This window comes from Lissotriton helveticus, chromosome 12, assembly GCF_964261635.1.
Source record: "Lissotriton helveticus chromosome 12, aLisHel1.1, whole genome shotgun sequence".
In the NCBI taxonomy this organism is placed as follows: domain Eukaryota; kingdom Metazoa; phylum Chordata; class Amphibia; order Caudata; family Salamandridae; genus Lissotriton; species Lissotriton helveticus.
Genome location: NC_136073.1, coordinates 203,757,883 through 203,784,347, shown reverse-complemented (window position 1 = coordinate 203,784,347; position 26,465 = coordinate 203,757,883). Strand labels below are relative to the sequence as shown.

Genomic DNA, 26,465 nt, shown 5'->3' with positions numbered 1-26,465 from the left:
GCCCCACCGTAACTCCCTCCACGGCCCGCGGCTGCTTATAAGTGTTGCTAACTCTTATTCATTTACAGCATGTTAACATACTGTCACCATTCGCTTTTTATGTACTAGTAACTATGCTGGTAATTTTGCTACTGATAATATGTGTACTTCTATTATCTAAGATACTACGCCTGAGAAGACGGCATTAGTAAATAAACATTTCAAATACACATGTGTTCTTCTTAACTCCATGTTCTGGTTTCTAAGAAATATATAACGACCGACTGTTCATGAGTTCCACGTATCCTGAGGTACTATAAGTTCATATTCTGGATTGTCTAAACATTGAGAGTTTGTTATATCCAATGTGACACTGTACCTAGCTTGCTAAGGAGTTTTTGATTACTAACGTGAGTTTTGGGACACCCTAATTCGCCGAGGTTCCAATCCTCTGTCCACAGTTCTGTGTGAGAACAGAAACCCTGCGACAGGGGCACCCCCGACCCTTGCTGGAGCTTCATCACACTTGCGATACAACTCCAGCAATGCGCCACCTTTACGGCACAGATACATCACGCATCTGTGCTGTTTTTGCCCCATGATGCGCCGCATTGTAAATGCAGCACACCATAGGTGACGGAACAGCGGCACAGAATGACTAACACATCCCTGGTGATGCGCCAGTCATCATAAATGTATCCCTATGCTTCTTATCTTGTTAGAGATGAACCGCCATATGTATCATCAAAGTTTTTTGCATTTCCTAAATAGCGAACTTTAAGGAATAAATAGCGATTCTTTACCATTCCTAGTTTGCGATTAGCTATTTGCTAATTACAAATTACCCATTCATTTCCTTCATTTCCATAGGGCGGTTGGACTCACTTTTAGCTCGAACGGCTGAATGGATTTCCACGAAACTTGGCAAAATTGTAGGGACTGGTAGCCCGATGTGCCTTTGCTATGTCTCAAGATATATGCTCCAGTGGTTTTTACGAAAATTAACTTTGAAAAATATATATTGGGCTACATTGGCCTATATATATGTTGGAGCCCAAATGTAGCCCAATGTAGCCCAATGAAGCCCAATGTAGCCCAATGTAGCCCAAAGATGGCCGCCAGACACACAAAAAAACAAATGTAGCCCAAATATCAGCCAGATGTAGCCCAACTATAGCCCAGTGACAGAATGACCAATCAGCTTCGCAAACCTCCGTTACGCGAAGCGGAGCGCTGTTACAGATATATATCTTTTTTTGAACGTTAATTTCTCAAAATCCACTGGAGCACATATATTGAGACCTAGCAAAGGCACATCGGGCTACCAGTCCCTAATATTTTGCCAAGTTTCGTGCAAATCCATTCAGCCGTTCGATTATTATTATTATTATTTTTTTTTGCCCCGCGGGGCCCTTTTAAAACCTCCACATCAAACCTAGGGGGTCAGCGAGGATCTACTATGCCCCCTTATAGTTATTTCCCCCTTTGTTTTGACCTCCTCTTGTCTCTCGATCCTACCGAGAGACAAGATGGCGGCCGCTACGGACTTTTTGGAATGTTGACAGACGCCGGAGAACCAATCAGCTTCGCTTCACAAAGCTCCGTTGCGCGTAAAGTACGCGAACCGGAGCGCTGCCTGGTCCGCTGTTACAGATATATATCTTTTTTTAAACGTTAATTTCTCAAAATCCACTGGAGCACATATATTGAGACCTACAAAAGGCACATCGGGCTACGAGTCCCTACAATTTTGCCAAGTTTCGTGCAAATCCATTCAGCCGTTCGGGCTAAAAGTGAGGCCAACCGCCCTATGGAAAACTCAATGTTAAAAACACGTTTTGGGACCCCCCTTTTTTCTCGGCCCCCCCTTGACGAACCCCCCCAAATTTTCAAGGGCTGCTCAGAAACAAAATGTGCCATTTTCCTGAAAATTTCAGCCAATTCCGTCCACAAACGCCAAAGTTATTAGACATAGAATTTTCAAAAAACCCATAGAGAAAAAATCCTAACTATATATACCTACTGGCGACCGCCAGTAGGTAATATATATGTATATGTATATATATATATATATATATATATATATATATATATTGCGCTCAAACAACCTTGCAAATCCAAGGAAGAAAAGACAGCACTCGGGGGGGTACCAGATTCACACAGTAGTTTTATTCACCACAAGCGTGCCACAGACGCGTTTCGGCTCTTAGCCTTCGTCAGTGTGTGATTTACACATTGAAAACCGGTACATGTTATATATTTCACAATGTGAACAGGTTACACCTCTCAGTCGACATCGACAGAGGACCAAAGCACTCCCAGCTAGCACAAGCGCCATCTTGGAACGGTAAAAAGTATACACACATTCCTATTCACAAAGAATGCACTGCATAATATCATACCTACAGATAGGTAAATATGCACAGATGGGAGATCTTAATCATAATACTGGAAATTATTGTACATTCCTAATATAGCCGTGGATCGGCAATGGTCCTCTAAAAAACAAAGAGAGATTACTCTATGTGTAGCCTGTAATGTAAATTTCATTTGTTACGTTAAATAACCATAATGTGATATACAAAATGCAAGGGGTGAGGGATGCCAGGAAAAACCGTGAGGAAATGCCAGTGGTGTATTAAAATCAAGTTACTGTCAACTAAGCAAGTAACATAGGAGACAAAGAGCCCTTCGAATCCTACCAAAGTGCCACTTATCATGGGCAGTGTGTCTAGATAAGATAAAAGATTAAGGAGAAAATCAAAAGAACTTCACCCTTCTGTAGATTGCATATGAGTTCCAGAGGCAGTTTGTCAATTCATCTTAATAACCTCCCCCACATGTTAATACAGATTATACAATATATACACACGCCCACACGCACTAGTAATGTACACATGCAGTGACCCATATTTTTGCAAAAATAGAATATGATCAGTTATAGAAACAGCCATGATGTTATTTGCCTAAGTGGACGATCATTTCTTCCCCACTATTCATCCCCTTCGGCCATTTGGTGGATAGATCTATGATGTAGCGTGACTCAAGTCTGCGTAGTCGTCGCAGGCGGTCACCTCCTCTAGCGTTGTTTTTTATGGTGTCAAGACCGAAATACTGCAGCTGATTGCGGTCCCTGTTATGTTTTTCGGCAAAATGCCGGGCAACTGGGTATGCCTGATCTGCTTTGTCAATGGCTCTTAGGTGTTCTAAGATCCGCAATTTCAGCATATTGATGGTGCTCCCTATGTAGCGAAGGCCACAGGGACACACCAAACAATACACGGCTAGGGGAGTACTGCAAGTTATGAACTTTTTTATATGCAGTTTTTTACCGGTTTCATGATTGTCCACTGAAAGTACTCTTCTACTTCCAGCGCACGCTTTGCATTTCCCGCATGGGAAGAAACCACTCATAGATTTTAAGGTGTTACTTTTGGCCAAAGGTCTCTCCAGGTGGCTGGTCACCAAATGATCTCTTAAAGATCTGGTTTTATTAAAGGTTATCAGTGGGTGATCAGGTAGGTCGTCCTTGATGACACTGTCTGTTTTAAGAATATGCCAATTTTTTCGCAGCATTGATCTGAGGTCATTAGCTCCCGCAGAGAAGGGGGTTATTAATCTGAACCCTCCTGTGCCATTGTCAGCTTTCTTGGTGGCAGGTTTTGTGATGAGTAGGGAGTCTCTAGGGATAGCTCTTACTTTCTTCAGGGTTCTTTTCAAAAGAGACTCACCATAACCCCTAGCCTTAAAGCGAGTTACGCACTCGTTGGCTGCTACATCAAAGTCCTCTAATCTGGAACAATTCCTACGGAGCCTGAGAAGCTCTCCGTACGGAATGCTCCTGACCAGTTGGGGAGGGTGACTACTACTGGCAAAAAGGGTAGAATTGCCGGCGGTAGTTTTCCTGTGTAGAGCTGTATGTATCTGCTGGTCTTGTACACACACTTTCAGGTCTAAATATTCAGCTGATGTCGCGCTTACAGTCCCTGAAAAGTGTAAGTTATAGGCATTCTTATTCAGTTCATCAATGAAGGCATGTGCTGTTACTAACGGGCCTCGCCAAACAATAAACAGGTCGTCAATATACCTGAACCAACCCTCCGTCCTCCCTTCCACTCCATCCACCATACAGCTCCTGGGTACCTGCTCCTCCCACCAGCCAACGAAAAGATTCGCATAGCTGGGAGCGAAGCAAGTACCCATCGCCGTCCCAGACACTTGTCTGAACAGTTGATCCTCGAATAAGAAAATATTATTGTTCAAACAAAATTCGATGAACTCGAGAATCATGACACTGTGAGTTGCAAGTCTCATTGGTCTCAAGTTCAGAAAATGCTGGATGGCTTGTAGGCCCTGTTGATGATCGATAACAGTGTACAAGCTGGTGATATCAAGTACCATCAATAGGCAGTCTGGGTTCCAATTCACGTTCCTAATGAGATTCAAAAAGTCCTTGGTGTCCCGAACATATGAGGGCAGGGTCAAAACCAAAGGAAATAGGAATTTATCGATGAATCGGGACATGTTTTCGGTGAGACTGCCAATTGAAGAAACTATAGGACGGCCTGGAGGGAATAGGCTGTCCTTATGTAGTTTTGGCAGATGGTAGAAGGTTGGTGTAAGTGGTTGGGTGGTCCGGAGATAGAGAAATTCATCTTTACTGAGCATGTTGCAATTATGCCATTTCCCTATTAATTTATCATAGCTCCGGATACTTTCCAGGTATGCATCATTGGTGCATCTGCTGTAAAATTTGGTGTCTTCTAATTGGCGTAGGGCTTCTGATCTGTAGTATTCCCTGGTGAGAAGCACAACATTACCACCTTTATCTGAAGGCTTGATGATGATTTTATCATCATTCATGAGATCTTGTAGGGCCATTTTTTGTTGTTCCGTAATGTTGTACTTAACAGGATGGTTAGTTTTTCTGTATTGCATGAGTTCTTGGGTCATGGCTTCGGAGAAGGCGTCGATTGAATCCCACGGCATTTGTGGGACAAATGTGGAAGCTGGTTTGTATCCACTCTCTTCGCGATCTTGTTCTATACCCAGCGCAAGTGCTCTTTGTCCTCTATTCCCAGGTCCAGATAGATTCTGTCTGAGATCTTCTCCACGCAGTTCTTCGAGAGTTTCCAGAGCTTCAATTTCTCTGCCCGTGAGGGCGTCCGTCACCGTTGTTCTGATACCCGCATCTTCCCTTTCTTTGAGGTGGGGTCGTAGTTTGAAGTACTTATGCAACTTCAACTTGCGTGTGAATCTAAAGAGGTCTATTCTGGTTTGGGTATATTCGAGAGGGGTACTGGGGCAAAAAGTCAATCCAAGTCTGAGTAAGTTCGTTTCAGTGTTGGTTAAAGTTCTTTCGGTCAGGTTGACCACCGTCAGATTTTGTCTGGTGGTGTCTGTGGCTTGAGTCAGTTATTGTTGCTCCGAGTCCGATTGCTCCAATTGTTGGGCTTGGCTCTGCCTCTCCCCTTTCCGCCGCCGCTATATGTATATGTATATGTATATATATATATATATATATATATATATATATGTATATATATTGCTGAATGTGGTTTTTGTGGGGTTGTGCTTCAGAGAGAATACTTCATATCAGTGCAGTACATGAGAATTTAATAGGAATTTAAGGATTATGTATGTGATTGCTAATCTTACTTTCTAAATGTTGCAAGAATGAATCATTATATCAATATTTTGTGATAACAGGGTGCTGCTCATGCTTCAGAAAAACTGCCAACTCTGAAAGAGTTTAGACAAGCCGAAGTAATCAAAATTAACCCTGACACGCCTCAGAAGAATGCCCGCTTTCTTACACTAGAAGTAAGTGATACTGTACTCATTCTTTTAATGCAGGGTTCACGCCATGCTTGTGCAGGTATTAAAGATCTTGAAGTTTTCAACAGAACCAGTGAGGTTAAAGTGGACCCTGACAAGCCTCTCGAAGGAGTGCGGCTAGCAGCACTGGAGGTACTGTGAATAACCTTATACCACAAGCGTATGTACCAATCATACTTAGGAGTAAAAAGGTAAAATATATTGGTTGTTTAAAATTTGTGCTTCTATGTTTGTGTTGACACCGTAAATTCTTAAGTGCCTACTCACTAATGTCCCTAGCTTGTTTGAAACCCAGCACATACTCGACGTTGCCGGAATTGTTGCCAAAACTTGAGTTACATGCACTCCCACCCCTTGGATTTCTCGCTGGCCTCCTGTACCTTTCGTGGCGTCATCAACTTATGTCAAGGTTAATACAACTGGGTCAATGGCCTACTACTTTATCTATGGTGCCTAATTATTGAGATTGTTTTAGTTTTAAAAGTAATCGATTTTAGCCATGCATTCAGTACTTTTTGTATTGGTATACCAATGTACATTAGAAAACTGAATGAATGAAGCCGCATAAGGATTGTTTGTCTGATCCCTGTGTGTACTGCAGCCATTGCCTTGGGTTCATGCTGCTCTTTTCAGTTTGCCCTTTCTCTTCGCAATGAGTTGTTTATTTTCATCAACAGTTCATAAAACCTTGCAAAAATTGCCAGCTTAAAAAAAAAGAATTATGTGTGCGCTACTTCACAAATCACTAAACCACTACAATTAATTATACCCCAAAGTTGTAGATGCTTACCACTCATTGACCGTAAACTGCAGTCTGTTGGGCAGATGATATATAAATATAATTCACTCTGGCCAGCCTCTGACAGTCATTCATCTCCCGCTAATGCAATGTTACACATGTCTGCTTAGTTCAGTGTGCTGCCACTGTTTGGTGGTGAAGGTTTTGGTGATGAATGTGCAGGTAGATGATCATGTTTGACCTCTAGGTAGACTTTTGTGTCTTTTAATTTCCAGTAATCTTTTAACTGCAAAAATAGGTCCATGTGTGACCTTTACATGCCCTAGATAAAGGTATTCACGAGAGGAAGTCTTAGATACACCTTGCATTGATATCCCAGAAGACCCTATTGACAGTACTTACCATTGACTGTTTGAAAGCCCATATTAACTCAACAGCTTCTCACTGCCCTAACCAAGCAGTGGCCCTCTTTCCTTCTGTATTTACCACTCAACCCACTAACTAACTCTTGATGTGTTTCATCCTCATTTGCCAATGGCACATTAAACACTGTTTCTCTATTGATGAATTTAGGTGCTATCATAGTTGAGTTCCTTGATATGCACTGTTATAGCTAATCTTTCAGAATGTTTCCTCTTATTGTGAGGTATGGGAGTTGTACACCTCAAAAAATTAACATTATTTATAGTTTTTGTAGTTTGGTGTGGGGTTAGCAAAAGTTGTTACCTTTATTTTAGTACTTTTAAAAGTAACCCCAAATCCCATGGTCTTTTTTGCTATAACCTTGTATGTTTGTAAACCTTCTAATATAAGTGGGTTCAGGTGGCTAGAAATGCAGAATTTTGAGATAATTTATGTCTGTACCTTTGAGTCTCAAAATTCTTGGGCCCTTAAACCTTCCTTATCGAGGATTGAGCTTTATCCCGGAAAGTAAATGCTATGGTGATCTTGCTCACGTCAGAAATGGCAGCCCACTGTCAGCGACTGTGTCTGCTTCCGAGATGGCCAGCTCCCCAAACTTTGATTCCACAGTAACGACCAGGTAGCACTTACGATCCATGCACAAGGTACAGTTGGTCTTGCCATGGAAGCAAACTGCCCGATTTGCCCTGGATAATTAGAGAAAAGACTCCTGGAATCCTTGGCCTTCTCTGCTATATAAAAGATCTTAGTGAGGCCCCCAGCAATGTCAAGACACTTATCTTAAAAGACTCTCCACGACCTCACAATTCCATTGTTGGGGTGTTTCACAAACGTAGAGTGAAAGGTTGTCATCTTGCTGTCTAGTTCTGACCGGGTCTCCTGGGAATGCTCCTCACAAGAGGCCCCTGACTTACTTATGGAGAGTCTTCCTAATCCTACCTTCCACGAGCTGGGTGGCCGTATCACAGGGGGACCACTTTGAGGACACGGAGTGGTACAATCTTTTGGATCCAACCCATCTGAACAAATTGTGATTCCGAAGCCTAGCTTAGAACTCAAGGGCGCTTAGCCAAAGAAGATGGGTGCTATGGACAACTTTGGTCAGGCTCCTCCTCGTAGACGCCAGACCTGTGTGAGTCCATGTCACCCCGTAGGACCTCGTCTTGGGAAGGAGTGGAGTAGGCGGATCCTCACGAGTAGCCTATGAGAGGATATTTAAATGTGTTACCCCACATCACACTGTACTTATCTTAAGGGTTGGCCCCTCTCAGGTGGCTACTATGTGCTCTCGGTGCACTCATGTCTGAACCAGCTGCATTCAGGGAGGCCACCGTGAGTACTGAGGCCTCATACGAAGTGTGACAAAAATGCATCTGTGCAGCGACTGCAAAGCTCTTCTATGCTGGAAACCGAGGGCGACCATACCACTCATACTCCACCTCTCCAGGGCAGCTCTGTGGTTGTCAGACGTGTGCGTCGCAGTGGCCGACAAGGCTCTTTGGAGCACACTGGCAATCAGCCATCCTCTTTGCCAAGGAGAAACCACCCACACTGCACCGCTGATGCAGCACTGTGGGAAAACACCCCTCAGTACGCAAGCAATAGGTCCTGAACTGATAGTTAAAGGTTAGGACGAGCATTTCCATAAATAACCAAAGCAATATCTAGTAGAAAGGGGGGGGGTACCCAAAGCAAATGCCCACAGAGCAGAGGAAAGATATCTCCATTTTCCTGGCCTCCAGACCCGAATAAAGAGGATGGTTTATGGGAAGTAGAGCAAAATACAGAGTGTGATTGCCCGTGATTGGCTCTATGGAGTGTCTCTGATATGCTTCTGGATAACGTAGTTTTTTCTGTATTCTGGCTGTTTCTTCTGCTTTTGAGCTTGGTAAAGCTGTTCGAGACTGGGTCGCCTCCAGTCCTGGCATAGAAAGAAAGAAGTCTAGAAAGGATGAAGATTAGACAAACTTTGGGGGTCACACAAGAGGAATATACGACAAAAAGAAACACTTGCTTATATTAATTCAAGGAATCCTGTACTTCAGGAACCATAAAGAGACATTGTAGAAAACAGGCATGGGATAAATAAACAAAGCAAGACACTGGGAGATACAGGAATCCAAAGATAAAGAGATGGGAAGACATGAATAGGTGGACGTAAACACTGGTTATGCTAGGAGATATGAGATGACAACGACAACAAGATACATTAACAATGCCCCTAAACGGACCCAGGTCTGCAGAAATTCAAGATATTGTTGTCTACTTTAAATGAGCTGATTTTTGTTGTCTTATTTTTGAAACCTTCGCTTTATTTTATTCAACAAGTTATAAATTAATTGGCACAATACAATAATTTGTTAAATACACACATTCTCGCACTAGTACTTTGTTTGTTTTCTCTTCTTCTCCAAAATGAAATGAATCTACTTATTTCAAATGTGGTTCTTTTTTTTAATTAGGCAAGAAAAACCCTATTGGTCCCAACGCCACGTCTCAGAACTGGCCTCTTTAACAAAATAGTTCCACCCCCAGGTGCGACTAAAGACATACTGAGAATTTGTTCTACGTCTCAGGTGAGTTTGTCACCTGTCAGTGAATTTTAATTAATTCAAGACACTGAAAAGAAAATTGCTTTAGAGGAATGTTATAGTCATCACCCCATATTGTAATGCTTTTTATACAATGTAAGAGTCCTTCAGAGTTGCGAATGTACTCTTTGGATGAGAAATAATTTTTAAAAAAGTAAATGTTTAGAATAGTCATGTTCTGAGCTTCACATTTTTCAAATAGAGTTATCTGTAACCTGTAGTGGGGAAATACATTTGCAATGGTTAACAGTAATCAACTGCTATGTCTGCTTCATCACCTTCTGTCATGGCACCACTTGACTTGTAGACAAAGGATACAATAAGAAGTGTTTAATGTGTGCTTACCTCACAAATACTGTATCATGAAGTCTCCACCTCAAAACATCATCAGTGTACATCTTTAAAAAACTGTACTTGCAAGTGTTGTACTATTTCTTTTATTTGCAGGGAGTCAAAGATTACAGTGTGCCAATCGGCCTAGATGCAAAAGTCCACGTAGACCTAGTTGTTGTTGGATCAGTGGCTGTTTCTGAAAAAGGTGAGATAGTAATTGTGCATTGTGTATGTATACTTGTTCCTTCAGGATCCAAACCATGCTTTGAAAGCATCTGCCAATTGGGGATCCTGTACCTGGTGTTAAACATACTCTTTATCAGTGAATACTTCAAACAGTAGTAGTCAGCTCCTGTCCAATACAAATTTCTTTGATATATTTCAGAGACACATGGCAGTCAAACCTCACCCCTAAGACCACAAATCACCACTACTTTGTTACTTGCAAGGGTATTCTACTTGAAGGCCATGCCCCTTGTGGGAAACGTCCTTTCGGACGAAGCCTGAATCATGCTGTGAAAACACAGTGTCAGCAATAGAACAAATGCAGCATTAGCGCACATTCGATCAGCATGCAAGTCGTAACAATGTCATGCTTTTAGGGGGTGCATTGGTGGAATGGTGTTGGATTTAAAGTTCATAACCCTCCCTACTGTTTCGTAGACTGGAGTTGGAATAGTAAATTAAACTATTCCAACATCCAGTACATCCCTAAGGCAAGTTGTTAAAATGACTTGTGTGCTGAACAAATGCGTCGTACAGACTGCATTCGGAATGCACGCATCCGAAACGTGCGCAGAATACTGTCATACATTCGCCCCTTGTGACAGTGCATCCATCACCAGACAGAGGTGAAAAACTGGGTGGAATCCATCCCATCCACTGCTGCCAAGGTCTCAGTAGCCTGAGAACTGATAGCTTGTCTCCACAGCAAACAGAGGCAGTCGGCAAAGCATGTTGAAAATGACATTAACCACTATCCCTGGTGGGCCCACACCATTTTTGACAGAGAACCTGTGAATGACACCATAATATTCATGGGGTATTTCTTTGCGCCCCAGCAGTATGATAGAATGTCCTAAGGTATGCCGAATAGGCATAATGCCATCATATGGTAAACTACAGTAACAGTGACCCTCATGTGCTGGTTTGCAGTGTGATCTATGTATTGATAGGTCAAATCACAAATTGTACATTTGCAGGGGACCATAAAACGACTTAATGAATATTAATTTGGCAGGTTGCTCTTTCCAATCCCCCATGATTTGCGTTAAATGCAGGAATGAGCGCCTGCAAGGGCCCCCAGGCCTCTGTCTCTGCATTTTTTTTGAAAACATGAAAAGAATTAAACCCATGCACATTAAGGGGGCCGGTGCAGGTTTTAGAAAGGAAAAGGTTTCTTGTTTGGAAAGACATTGGGGACAGCAGGTAGTGGTCCTGTGACCAATGCCACCTTCCACTTAGAACACCGCCATGATTCACAAAGGAGAAGCTATCCAATGGGGACCTGTTCCAACCCTTTTTGGTGTCAGTATGTGATGAATAGTTTGCAAGTGCATTTTTGGGCGCAGAACTTTGATACATTCCTCTCCGAATCGCAAATAGGAGTGCCCCTTTCATGCCCCCTCCTATTTGTGATTCAAAGAGGGTCGCAAAAACCCTTTTACCAGTTGGAAAGACTTTTCCAAACTGTAAAAGGAGTTTTGTAAGTAGGAAAACTGTATTTTGCAACTCAGCCCTTTTATTCTGTGAACTGCAGACTTTGCGACTGCAAAATGCCTTTGAGCTTTGGGCCAAATGTTTCTTGAAAGAAGTACAGAAGTTATCAGTATGTGAACTTTTTCTTAATCATCACAAGTAATTTCGAGGGTGGTTTTTTTTATGGAGAGGTTGCAATCACAAAACAGATTGCTTTCTGAAGTAAGACTGTAGCGAGACTCAACCCTTGGAACAGAGTGACATCTTAGTTACTGCACAAAGCATAAAAGCAAATGAGTTAAGTATAAGCTTGTTTGTACATATAACACATAATTAGAGATGTGTCATTCATGTGGAAAAGACTGTATGTTTTTCTTAAGTTATTCTAATAGAATGGACAGTCCCAGACAAATGTCAACATACTCTTTAGCACTGTAGTTTCTTCCTGTGAAGCTTTTCTCAAACTTGTAGCTGTATCATTACAGAAATAAAGTTTCAAATAACCCATATGTTATGTCATCCTGTTCTCTTCAACAAAATCTTAAGTTAATGCCTTTTATCTCTTTCCACACACACACCTAGCCTCTCTCAGTCTATAGCTTCACATACTTATTTTATATATCAAACATACAGGATGGAGGATTGGGAAAGGTGAAGGATTTGCAGACATGGAGTTTGGAATGATGGCATCAATGGGAGCAGTGAACAAGGATACGGTGATAGTGACCATAGTCCACGACTGCCAGGTAGGTGCAGACAAGGGCATTTCAAGGATTTGTGGGCCCGGGCAGGAGGGGAATGTGCATACAATGTAGATGATGCAGCTAGTTTGGAAGGTGAGCAAATGGAGCCTATGTGTTCATATTTCTTCAGATCCAAATGAGATGTAGTGTAGTATGTAGGTGCACTTAAGGGGGGCTCAGTGTGGATTAAAATTCTAAGGGGATTTTCAAGATAACAAATACAAGATGGGTGTGTGGCACAGAAGATTGTTGAGCAAGAAAGAAATGAAAGTTTACAAAACAGTTCAAATTAGTTTGATGTCTATTAAAGACATCACTCAAGTCACTGTAAAATACCAGAAACTATAGAACACAATTCTATGTAGGCTCAAAGGATTTAATGGTATGTGCCCTGAGTCATTTGATTAGAAAATTCTGATTTGATTGGAAATTTCTTGAGTGCAACAAATGCTCATGGGTGTCAAGGTGCTGTAGTCTTACTAGGCTGCTAGGCAGGAGCTAAAAACAGGAAAGAGATAATAAAAGGTTCCCAGAATCTCCTGTCTTACTAAAGTGTGAAGAGCCAAGTTTTTAACGCCTTTCTAAAAGGAAGATTTGGTTTTATAGAGGGGCAGACTGTTCCACAGCCCTGCTTCCACGACCAAAAAGGCTCTACCTCCCCAATTTTTCCTGCGCACACTGGGACTGATAGATTGATTGCGAGCTGCAAAACAGAGATTTCTGGCTGGTACATTCCACTGGAACATGACTTTAATATCCACTGGACTTACTGAGTAGAGACTTTATGAAACATGCACAGTGCCTTAAACGATATGCGCTTCGCCGCCAGCCAGTGCAAATCTTCATGACCTTTTGATGCTGATTGCCGCTTAGGTATATCCAGCATGATTCATGGCTACAAGACCCTAGGAATGCCCTCAGCAACCTGTAAAGGGTGTGACACTAATCATTAGAATACACTTAGGTGGTTCCTTTGTAAATATAGCATGATGGTGATTTAATTAACTATTTTAAGATATATCTCCTTTTCCCAGTTTTGTAGCACACTTGGTAAGCACATGTCCAAGTGCAGTTAAATCATGCTGGAAGCCTTTTCCCCCAACCAGGCCTTTTCTTTGGCCTCACGGTGTTGGACTATGATTGTAAGGCCCAAGTGAGCGAAGCCTGGCCTCTATGATTGCCAGTATTTTACTAGCATAGCCAGTATTAAATGAAATGAAATGATTACGCACTTGTATAGCGCACGACTACCCGTAGGCATCTCGGCGCATGTTCGAATACCGCCGAGGAACCCTTCCTGGCCTTTCCCTGTGAAGAGCCCACTCCTGGACACCCCCAAGGTGAAGTCAGGCATCCTCAGCGTTGTTGGGGCCGTTGTAGAGATTAAGCAAGCTATTGCCCAGAGGTGCAGAGTGGGACTCATGATTAGAATAGGCACCGAGGCGAGAATTATCAGGTCCGAGGAAATTGAGCCCGAGACCCGCCGAGGCGGGAATTGAACCCTGATCCCGGCCAGACTACTGCATTAGGATTTACCACTCTAACCATTGAGCCACACTTCTCTGGTATTTTTTTCTACAGGAGGCCCATGACTGGTTTGCCTATGGTTGGTCTTCCTTTGCAGCACACTTGACAAAACAATAATAGCCTGGAATGCTTACTACAATGATTGCAAGGGCTGAAATGAATGCAAGCATTTTACCCTTCAACTTTTTTCTTCCTCTCAGCCAAAGTTCCAAAGTACAATGAGGATGCCATAGCTCACTGGGTCAAATTATACAATCTGCATGACTCTGCAAATGCGTGACAAGGCTGAGACCAGTGTGGGACGCTTGTATTTCTGTTGGCGGGGACATAACTTGACATGGCTGGGCTGTTCCAACTGAGCAGAACCAAGACCGATTTTCTTAAGGTTGTCGTCTGACCATAGTAACACAGGGAATAAAAAACAGGGACTGGAATTCTGCCCAAGTAAATACCAGTGTCTAAATTAATTCATTCATTCCTCCCATTTCTTCTTGTTTTGTGCAGTAGAGCAAAAACTCTCAACAGAACTTCTAGGGGTATAACTATATGAAACAAAAAATCTTAGGTTCATTGACGCAGTAAAAACTCTCAAATTGGACAGTGAGCAGAGTACAAAGACAACATTGTACAGACAATGATATATATAAAAGTAGAGAATACAGCAACATATCTGTCACCTTAAAATTTAAAGTCTGGGAAGCCAATAAAAACTGCTTCTATTAGTGTGTCTACCAAGCTTTGAGCCAAAATAATTATTTCATCTTGTGTCAGAACTATCATCTCCTTAGGCTTTCTCAGCTGTCTTACAACACTCCAAACAACTATGTGATAAACTTGCTCATTTGTTCTTCAGCATGGTAAAACTACTATGTGACACATTTAAGCAGAAAATAATTCTACATAAGATAAACTTTCTATGACAATTTACTTCATTGGTTACTTTAAATTCTTTCACATCAGTCTTGAGGCTGCTGTTACAAGTTAGCGTCCGACTGGATTATGCCCAGCTAAATTGATAAAACTTATTTTTCTCAGATGGACTTGTTCAACTGTTCTTTAGGACACGGTGTTTTCCTCATCACATGGAGAAATGGCACTTTCAAATCAGTTTTTAAGAAAACCCACTCTTGACCAACAAGATCTCAACAACTTTTGGCCAATTTGCCTTCCACCATCCCTTGGAAAAACTGGTTTATAAACAGCTCCAGTATTTTGTCACAGACAGTAATCTTTTGGATAATTCTGGACAGGCCAGAGGGCAGAACTAGTGATCGAATTGGTTTTGGATACCTTGTCGATAATGGGGGTGTTTGGGCACTAGTACTTTTAGAACTGACAACAGCCTCAAATGCCACAAATCATTCCACCCTGAAAAAAACGTAGATGAAGTGGGGAGGTCGTTGGACTGCTAAATCTTCAAGTGGATTACATCATTTACGTCTGGGAAGCAGAAGGTCAATAAGTTACCACCTTTTCATTTCCCAACTAAGCAGGTAAACTATGATTTTAATACACTCACCTACAAAACCTAGGGGGTCAGTTTCTTTCTATTTTGCCAACACTCAAATCATATTTAACCTTTCTAATCTGTGTGTAGATATGAACCTTGTAAAAGATGGAAAGACTTTGAACAATTGTCTCTCCTTATCACAGAAGTGGATATCTTTGAACTTACTGAAGATTAGTCTACCAAAGCCAAGGTGCTGCTAACGCGCAAAGCATTTACTTCCTGGCCCGAAATTATGCAACCACCTCCATGCCTAGCTAAGGGCATTTGCAGTCTGGAACTCCATCTCAACATCAATCAAAACACAAATGGCAAAAGTGTCTAGTATGTTCTTCGGCCTGCTCAACATCTTGAAGAAACCTTTACCATACATCAAAAGCAACTTAGACATAGCGGTAGCTTAAGTCCTTAGTCATTATAGGTTGTGTTACAGTAAGGCCATTTATCTAACCATTCCTAAAAAACAAACAAATAAACTCCTATCTTGATTTCAACTCAATCAAAATGCTTCTGCCTGTCTCATTATTGACACCTCAAGACATTGCAAGATATCACCATTCCTAAGAACACTACATTGGTAAACACTCAAACTAATGTTGCCTTTAAAGCCCTTATGATCGTACATAAAATCTTGCATCACCATAAATACTGTCAGTGAGGGGTAGAGTTTAGGATTTCGGATTAGAAAAGGGCTTATAGGGATGGATGGAGTTTAAGGAATGAGGTAGAGGGATGAGTGGGCGAAGTTGAACGGATGAGGGATGGGTAGGGTTAAGGGGTTAGGAAGGGTTTATAGAGTTTTGGGGTGGTTGGAATTGAGAGGTGTGACAGGAATCTAGGGGTCAGGATTGGGTGGAGTTTAGGTGTGGTGAGAGGTTCAAGATTCAGGGATGGGATGGAATTTAGGGCAACTGGAAGGGTATTGAAGCTCAAAGTGGTAAGGGGTTTTTGAAGTTTGGGAAAGATGGAGCTTAGGAGTGGTTAGGGTTGCATGGGTCAGGGAAGGGTGGAGTTTAGAGTATTGAAGGGTTTTTATGGTTCTGGGATGGATGGAGTGTATGGTAGTGAGGTTTTTTTTATGTGTTGGGATAGGTGAAGTTTAAAGGTGGTGAGGTTTTTTTGGGTTTAGGGATGAGTGATTGTAGGATTGGTAATTGGGTTGTAGTGTTCACGTAAGATGTTTCAAATTAGAGAGAGACCCCCTTACAACCGTTTTTTGGCGTGATACGATCGGAGACCGTAGGAGAGCTGAGGATTACGTGGGGCGCGGGAGACCAGAGCTTTGCTATTTACCGGAACAAGTAAAGAAAAAGGCCCCGCCCCCCGAGAAAACAAAGCTTACAAAATTACAGAGAAGGGACATTCGAAAAAGATACCTGTAAATCCTGTACACCTCGTCAAAAACTTGAATAGGAGATAGAATAGCGGACCATCTTGTGCCTAAAAATAAAAAACAAAGGGAACATAGTGGGACAATAAGGTACCAGAGAGGCGGCTTACTAATATTAACAAGAGAGAAAAAAACGAAGATAAGGTGCAAAAACAGACCAGGATGAAAATTTGAACGTTTTACGCAAGACAACCCATGAAATCCTGTACTATGTGAACAGGAGGTCTATACCAGCGGCAACCAACCAGTGCCAAAAGTAGGAGAGACTGATTAATATAGTCTTGACAAAGATGGTAACACATCAATAAAAAACCATCGAAACGCGTCGACGCCCCTCTGCACGATCAAGGGATCAAAAACCTAGCCTGTAGACAAAGAATTATATATGTCCAGGACTGTGTTTATGTCAAATCTCAAAAACGTGCAAAATTTATTGACAAGTTTTATGTCTTTGTATGTCTCTCCTTTCTCTGTATCTCCTAGTTTAACAAACGCCAAATGCAAATTGATTGTGTTGTTTTTGTAGTGTTTAATTTACGTGTAGTAGAAACTGTATTTTATGAATTTGTCTGAGATTTTAATATAGGCGCGCAATGAGCTGTTTTTAACATAAAATTGTATTTGTACGAATATTTTATAACAATAAACAATGAACTACATTACTGTTGTACAAGTGTATTAGATAGCGAAGGGATCCAGTGGGCCTAAATTGGGTTGGACTAGACAACCATTTTGGGTTGTTTTATGCAAAACGGTTTGCCAAGGGAAAATCTTTCTTCACGTGTTCACGTAAGAGACATTTAATTGGTTTTACTGCTATTAGACAACATTTCAGGAGCCCCCACTGACTTAAACCTGAAGAACTGAAACAGCTCTAGGAGGGAAAGTTTGACTTTGGGTGAACTATGAAAACTTTTGGTTAGTCAGCTCTTTGCATTATATTTTTTCCAATTCAGATCATACAGAGCACAAATGACTCCATTGATGGTTGTCTAACCGCTGAAGCCAAACAGAGATAACAAAGGATGTTTGATTTAGGCAGGCAAGGACTTGGATGGGCCATCAAAAGCCCTGAGTGAAGAAAGATGATTGAAGAGGCTGCAGAGGTCATACCTGCCAAAGATGGTCAAAGCTAATTTATCCTGGTGTCCAGAATGGAGCTCAGAATATAGGAAAGGTAGTTTAGCCATTTTCCATTACTACCAGTGGTGCTGGGCAGACTTTCATTGCTGCTCACTCGCGTTCTTGAAAAAATACTGAAACAGGTCACAAAATTACCAATTCTTCATAGCTTTACCTCAGTCAGTGTGCCTAGGTCAGAATCCTCTCTGTAGCCACACTAGAACAAAACTGCTGGCCTCTTCTCCGCGGTCCTCAGACTCAGTCACCAAACCCTTTTTGAGAAGTTCTTCAGACTCTAGTCACAGCAGCAAGTCTCTTTCAAATGCAGGGGTATATCAGTATATTGAGGGACAAGGCGAAGGCATTCTCTCACCGCCCCAATACACAGTTTTCTTAATCAGCAAGTAATCAGGCTACCTTTTTGCTGCAGGATGGAATAAACCGTTATTTATTTGAAAAGTTTTATATAGTGCTGGCTAGACCCAGAGGTATCAGAGCGCTTTACATGAGGTAGGACATTGTTTCAGAACATTGTTACATAGTTACATCAGTTTCTGGAGCGTCACATAACATAGAAAGGGAAACAGTATAACAGTTACATGAGTTACTAAAGCATAGCATAACATAGAAAAAAACGGCAAGGGGGAAAGTACTTATTGCATGTATTAGAGTGGCAAAGCATGGCACATTGACAAGAAAACTTAAGCATGGATTCATATATTTTGCTTTAGGCTAATTAATATTAAATGACCAACCACCACTTATGCGTCACTGTGATATCAGCATAAACTTAGTGGAGAACAAGTGGTGGCAGTGGAAATCCCACTGGAGACTCTGGCCACTCCAAGATATTTTTTAAAGATACTTTTTAAGCAAAATGCTTCTTCGAAAATCTGAACTGTGATTCATCAGAGAATGAATTATCAGCACCTCCTCCGATGGACCTGATCTTCACAAATGAGGATCTGTCTGTTGACTTCTCACTATTAATACTATGTATGCTGTTGGTCCTTAAGGGTTCATTTTACATGATCTCTCTGCAGCGTTAGGCATAGGATGATGCTGAATGTTGTCCATCGCGGTACAAAAGGGGGTGGTGATGGACTGAGCATCTGAACCAATCAAACACTCACACCGAGTCAACAGATCTGAGTTTAATCCATCACCGTTCTTTAGCCCACTCCGTCACCCCAGTTCAGACATGGCCATATGCAAATCAGTCTGACCCTGTGCCTCATGGGTACAGTCCAGCCCGAACTGCCAAGCCATGCCTTCCCTGGACCGGACTCAAGCTTCCTAGGACCGTTTTCTGGCATTACAGCCGTCTTCAGCCAGGCTTGCTTGAATCCAGTGGCAAAGTGAGCAAGGGACTCACGTCTGAGCATACCCTGCTAATTTATGGCAAACAAAGCGGTACAATGATGTCCATCAGCATAGGATTGGGCTATAGTTCTAGAGTGGTTTTGCTGTTTTCTTTTAGGTAGTCTTCAATTATTTCAAGCGTAAACCACCATGTCAAATCCTTCATGTACATTATGGTTACTACCTCTGATGGGATCAGCATTTAGTTTCTACAAAAATGAATGGAATGCATTGCATGTCTCCCGTACAGTTGATAAATTATGATGTTGGTACAGTGAAGATTATTCAGTGTCCACCATTAAAATGACCAGTGTGGAATAATTTATTGCAAGTTCCGTGATTACTCCAGCAGTGAATTCCTTAGGGTTTTCCACCAACAACAATGGTGGATGGATGACTCTGACAAAGTATTGCAGTAAAATACCTCAATTACTTACCAATAATTTTAATACTCTGAGTCCTTTCCCTCACTTTCATTACTTAGTTCAGGGAGTCCTGCCTCACCAGACACCCAATCCTATCCATCCAAGCCAACATAAAAATAAAAAGCCCCCTCCCCTCTGCACTACTCCTGTTTTTTCCAAAAGCACCCTGCATGCTTCTGATTAGGTGGCCTGGATGACCGGGAGTTAGGGAAGATAGGGCTAGATGTAGGTAAAGTAGATTTACCTATTCATAAATACCGAATTTTACCGATTCGGTATCATTGAATCGGTAAATCTAATGTAGGTAATTATTCAGTAAAAAATACCGAATCGGTAGGATTCGGTATTTACCGATTCGGTAATTACCGAATAGGTATTTGTCATTGATTCCTATGGGCCTTGAAGCCCATAGGATTCAATGGCAAATACCGATTCGGTAATTACCGAATCAGTAAAATTACCGAATTGCCAAGGGGGACAGGGTGTCACTTTGACACCCTGTTGCACCCCTGTTTCTGGCTTGTGTGCCATGTGACACAAATAAATGCTCTTAGGGCATGTATGTGTGGCACATGGCACAGGTGTACATGCACAGATGTGCATGTACACAGGTATTCGTTATTTACCATGCAATAGTATTACATGGTAAATAACGAATCGGTAAGGGCCTGTGGCACTGTTTTCAGTGCCACCTACATTTCAAATTACCGATTCGGTAAATTTACAGAATTGGTAAATACCGATTCTGTAAATTTACCGAATCGATAATTTTTTAGCCCCCTACATCCGGAAATCCAAATACCGGTCAGTAGCTGCCGAAATCGGCCGTTACCGACCGGTAATTGCCGTCCTACTTCTGGCCCTAAGTAATGAAAGCAAAGGTAAGGACTCAGAGTAATGCAAATACCGGTAAGTGAGGCTTGATCCCATCATCCCCCCTCGCTCTCCTTATTGAGATGTACAAAACGAAAAACACCAGGATAACTCATCCTTGTATTCTTCTAAACAACAGATGCCTTATTAACTAAACACAGTTATAGTGAAGACACGCCTCTAATACTTCAGAGATGTCAATGCATGTGAACCAAAACATTGTCCAACTCCATTTCTTGTGCAATCCAATAGCGATTCACAAAAACGGAAGTAGAAACCTAGGTGGCTGTCGTACATATCACTGAATTAGAGGCCCCCTGTATCTAAGCAATAGATGCCGACATTCCTTGAGTAGATGTCCTCTGTACACCGTCTGGGATTGATCTGTAGCCTGTAGCCAGAGTGATGAGGGATCTAATCCAATGGCTTAGGGAAGAAACAACTGGCTTGTATCCCTTTCTAGCAGGGCCACAATTCACAAATAAAGATTCCGAAACCTTGAAAGGAGCTACCCTCTCATGGTAGATGAGGAGGGCTCTTTAAACGTCTAAATTATGGAGACATGTTTCCTCCTCTGATTGGGGAAAAGTGAAAAGCTCATGAAGGGTCAACTCTTGTTCTTTGTGGTAGGGTGAATTAACCTTTGGAACAAAGGAAGGATGGCGACGCAGAATCCCTCTGCTCTCAAACGCCCAACAAGAAGGTTGTCTGCCCAAAAGTGCTCCCAGTTCACCCAGTCTCCTAGCCGAGGTGATTGTGACCAATTAGAAAGTCCTTAGAGTGAAGGTTTTAAAACCTCCTAACTCAAAGGGCTCGAAAGGGATAAACATCAATGCATTTAAAACTAGAAGTAGATCCTAAGAAGGAAATTCAAATGGATGCAAAATGCTAGTCTTTGAGGGGGTTTAGGATTGCTACAGTTAGTGTGTAACTTCTAGACTATGAGGGATGCGAGAGTGCTGTTGGTTGTATGTAATTGCTATTCAGTGAGGGGTGTGAGAGTGCCATTGGTGGTGTGAGACTGGTACTTTCTGAGTCATGTGAGACTGCTAGTGTGTGATGGGTGTGAGTACTTTTGATTTTGTCTGACTACTACTGTGGGAGTGCTGTCGGTAGTGTGAGATTGCTAGTATAAGAGTGGTGTAAGACTGTTTTCATTAGTAAGCGACTGATGATGTGAACAGGTTCCAAAGTGAAGGATGGGGTCTGTTGTCTCCACTCTTTTCTGGAACTATTTGTAAATTATTTTATGAATATTACAAATTCATTTGGTTGCAGTTGCTTCTAGTTGTGTGCTGGGTATGACCTCCATACACATTGATACCTATAGCAAAACATAGCTTAGGCATAACACCATAACGAATGAAGGAATGGGAATTGTATCTCCACAAATTCAATCTTCAAAATGGTTTTGTGCTGTTTTCATCAATTGTTTTATTGGTGAGTATAACAAAGAAAAAGCTGATGGGTGTCACTTAGGTTAACACGGAGCCTACAATCTTACTAGTAGTTTTGCTACTAGTTATTAATCATCATATACAAAGGTCCAGTGTCAGTGGATGGATGCTAACGCTTGGTCCACATGATTAGAGCAAAGTCCTTATACGGTTCATCATCACTAGTAGTGTTCCCTCAGTTCAGAGGTAATCCTTGCAATCTCTATTGTACTCTGAAGAAGGTGTAGGAGTCTTTCCAGTAGTGTGTAACTGCATGTATGCGAGGGCTGTAAGAATGCTCTGGTAGTGTGTGACTGATGGTATTAAGGGTATTTTGATTGTCCACCCTAAGAGCTTTAACAGTCCCCCCCCCCTGTTTTTTTGTTGAACACCACTGCAGCTACCATTTTTAAGTGGAGTCCTAACCTCGCCAACCACTACCATCACCCTTCTCCTATGTGAGCCTCATATGTGAGTTTTCCCTAATAAGTATGCCCAAAGATGATGGGGAAGGACATTAAATACCTAGACTATTCAGGTATTTACTTTTTGAAAAACCCTTGACCTGTTACTACTGGCAGGTCGCCCTCACTGACCAATCCCCTCTCCCCAGAATGGATCACTGACTCCACCATTATGTGCACAACTTGTTATGTTTACTATCGCCACCGAGCAACACTTACACCAATGAAGAGGTCTCAGTTTCATTCCACCAGATTCCCTAGTTCTTGCAGACTGTTATCCTCTGTTCTGGGATTCACATGAACAGCTCCTCAGCAGTTCCTAGCAGCTATTCTCACTGGCTGATCCAGTGCGCCAAACCTGAAGCCACTGAAGTTCCCTATGCGTGTGCATACTTACGACACTTGTGCAACAAAGAGCTCTTCATGGGAATGGATTGACCGGGTTGGCTTGTCCGCCACCAGGCAAGGCCACTATCCAGCCCATGTGCTGAAGAGCATATATTTGTGTGCACAGCAGAATGACAGATTCATGCACTAGATAAACCAGCAAAGTGCAGGATAGAACTTACCCACTGCTGCCATCTGCTACTAGAATGGTGAGGTGGCGGCTCAGTGAAAAGCCCAGCAGCAGTCAAAGCAAGGCTTACAACAGTAACCACTGGTGGAATGGCAGGGAGCATACACCAGCATCCAGCCGTACACTGGTCCACACCCAACACTACTGGCCATTACATTTGGATGGCTTGTTAGTAGTAAATAATACAAGGAGAATCGTGCTATATTGTACTTGCTTAGCTGCTGCTGCCATACACGCCGAGACCTGCTGTTTTTTTCGCCAGCAATTACCACTGCAGCTGGTGGAGTTTGTGGTGCTACAGCTGGGGCAGAAACAGGTTACGGTTTGTTTGCGAACAGTGGGCATTACCTATGACCTTCCTCTGCCATTAATGTGGGAACTGAATTAGTGGAAAAGTGGGTCAATTGGAGGTTTACTGAACTTCATGGGTGAAAAAATGAGGATTATACCGCTGACATCTTGGGGCTGTTTACCAATGATAACAAACAAAACACCAAGGACACCCCTTTAGTGCTTGCCTCTAACAGTAGCGAGGAAAAACCGTCCATGGAATCCATCAGGGAGATGGTGTGGTGTAGAAAATCAAAACTACGCAAAGCATTAAATACATTTGAGTCCAACCAGTGGGGTTAGTTTTGAAAATCAATGGTACTGTTAATCACACCTAACCTACTACTAAAGTTAAACATGCAAAAGTAAACATGGGAAAACAAACCTCTCTAGCCTCTCCTAAACAAGAAATGTATGTAAGAAGGTCTCTGTCATAAACAGTGTAAAGTGTGCTGTCATAAACAGTGTAAAGTGTGTTGCTGTTTTGTTTCTCATGGAGTTCACAGTATAAAACCACTTCCTAATGTATTGGCAACTCTGTTTACAATATAAATCCCCTCCCTAATGTATTGGACAGAGAGTTCACAGTGTACAACACCTTACCATATTTGGTCTGTGTCAACAGAGTCTCTATCAGTTATGAGCAATCAAACTACTTCATAGGTGGCGCAAAATAACAGCTGACCAATCAAATGTCCTTGAAGAAGATAGTAAAGGGGCAGACCAGAACTCTTCTCTTTATATAGTGTTTAATTCTTTTTGGGTGATTACGTGAGCTCTGGCAGACAGCCTAAGACGTTTTACAAACCTATAAAGGCCCTGTAACATTTGAGTTGTGATTGCTATATTTAGCAGTTGTGTCACCTCTCGCAGATGTCATGCCTGAAGCAACGGCCACATGTATCATTGTTGCCGTTTGCGATTTCTTAGTTGCGAAAATGAACGAATCGCAATTAAAGAAATCGCAAACGGCTATGCATCAAGAAATCGCAATTTGTTTGCGATTTCTTAAATTTCCTTAATTGCGATTCACAATTTGCGAATCGCAATTAAGGAATCCCTTCCCATTGATTCCTATGGGCCTAGAGGCCCATGGGAATGAATGGGAAGCCATTCTCATTTTGCGATTCGCAGTTAAGGAATCGCAAAATTAGAATGCTATTTCAAGGGTTGGACCCCCCCCTGCACCCCTGAAATTTAACTTTAAGAACAAGCCAAGGGCATGTGTGTGTGTAAAATGAAACTTTGGAAAATGCACTTTTGTGCATTTTTCAAAGTTTTCGCAAATTACCATGAAGGTGAACTTCATGGTAATTTACCTCTCCCTATTTGCGAATTCGCAATTTCTAAAGTGTGATGCATTGCATTTAAGAAATCGCAAATTGCGATTATTTAAATCCAATCGCAATTTAAAAAATCGCAACATAATTGCGATTCCTTAAATTGCGAAAAAATAAAAAAACATGATCCATCCCAAAAAAGGAAATTGCATTCGCAAACAGCCGAATTTTGCGATTCGCACCGTTTGCGAATGCAATTTACCTTGATGCATGTGCCCCTTTGTTTCAAACACAAATGTCTTTACTTGGTAACATTTTGCTGCCGCTATTTTCTGTACAAAATTGCATTAATTTACTAAATAAGCTCTGTTATGACAAGCAAAGTTATGTTATACATGAGTTCAAGCAAGTTTTGAGGAACGTTAAAAGTTCCTGTCTGTTTCTAAGTAATGCATCGTACATAAAACTTTATAAATAAATTAAACTATATGCCAAACGTCAAAGCATCTTTTGTTTCCCATTTCACTTCTAAGATTTTTAATAATCTTTTTGGAGAGGGTCCAGGCGCATTGCATATTTTATACTGTGCACTTTTGAACGATTGTATGACGTTACAACGGATACATTTGCAATGCATGCCTTTACAACGCAGTTTTTACATCACACCATCCTTTACAACGCATCCTTTTACATTGCATGCCATTACATCGCATTTTCCTTTACAACGCATTCCATTACATTGCATTATACCTTTACAACACATACCATTACAATGCATACCATTACATCGCATTTATGGTTAGTGTTTGATAGTATAGGGGTAATAATTACTATTCAAACTTCAGTGAGTGCAACAGTAGGGTAAGTGTTGGATAGTGTAGGGGTAAAAGTTACTATTCTAACTCCAGTGAGTGCAACAGTAGGGTAAGTGTTGGATAGTGTAAGGGTACTATGCGGTGTAATGGTATGCATTGTAATGACTTGCTATATAATTCCTGCGTTGTAGTGAAATGCGTTGTAATGACATGCGTTGTAGTGACATGCAATGTAATTGCTGCATTGTAATGACATGCTTTGTGAAGGATGTTGCGTTGTAATGACTGCTATGTAAAGGTAGTGCGATGTATTGACTATGTTGTAAAGGTTGTTTCCCCTTTTGAACACCCAAACATCTCTGTAGCCATAGTGTTTAGAGTTGTCAACAAGAAAATATTAATTGTTTCAATTCTTTTCAGGTGGTTGATATTCCAGAGACGCTGGTTGATGACCACGATCTTACAGTAGACTATATATTGACGCCAACCAGAGTTATTAAAACAGGATGTGAGCGGCCAAAACCTCTTGGAATTATATGGTCTAAGGTAGGATACTGCGGCTTTACCGTATTCATAAAATGCTAATGATTTCCAGTATTTTAAAAAGTGTTGGTGTGCCCACAAATGTAGCACAAAAGTGTCTCCGTTAGATTGTGCCACTCTCTTTTGTCTTCAGAAACCAAAAGAGAGGGAGGTAGCGTAGGGTCAGCGGATTCAATTAGTCTCCAAGGTTGGTGTCAATCATCAAAAGAAGTGACCCGCAAAGTCAATGCTCCACAGGTTCATGGAGGACTCTTTTGAAGACCCTCATTCACGTGTTCCAAGCCAATGCAGCGTGTTATCTCAGCTGGGGTGATATCATGGGTAGCATCATCACAGGGTCTCTGTCACTTGAGTGTCCCGTTCTCGAAGTGAAAACCCATCCTCCTTCCTGGAGGTGAACTGGTCATATGAAGTTCACTATTCACTATTAAAATGAAAAACTATGGCTTTATTTTTGTAACCTTGAGCAG

The 26,465-nt window shown here is 41.7% G+C and overlaps 1 protein-coding gene across 2 annotated transcripts in view; it reads left to right on the top strand.

Annotated features, from left to right (window-relative positions):
- The window catches only part of MTHFSD (methenyltetrahydrofolate synthetase domain containing), a 152,999-nt gene that overhangs the window by 100,878 nt on the left and 25,656 nt on the right, over nucleotides 1-26,465 (top strand). Inside the window, exons 4-8 of one of the 2 annotated variants that reach the window (XM_078669260.1) lie at nucleotides 5,836-5,949; nucleotides 9,442-9,555; nucleotides 10,018-10,108; nucleotides 12,235-12,347; nucleotides 25,873-25,998. In XM_078669260.1, the coding sequence (XP_078525386.1) occupies nucleotides 5,836-5,949; nucleotides 9,442-9,555; nucleotides 10,018-10,108; nucleotides 12,235-12,347; nucleotides 25,873-25,998 (558 nt within the window). Of the gene's footprint in view, nucleotides 1-5,688; nucleotides 5,803-5,835; nucleotides 5,950-9,441; nucleotides 9,556-10,017; nucleotides 10,109-12,234; nucleotides 12,348-25,872; nucleotides 25,999-26,465 lie in introns of both variants that reach the window. The other variant, XM_078669259.1, reaches the window with a different exon arrangement.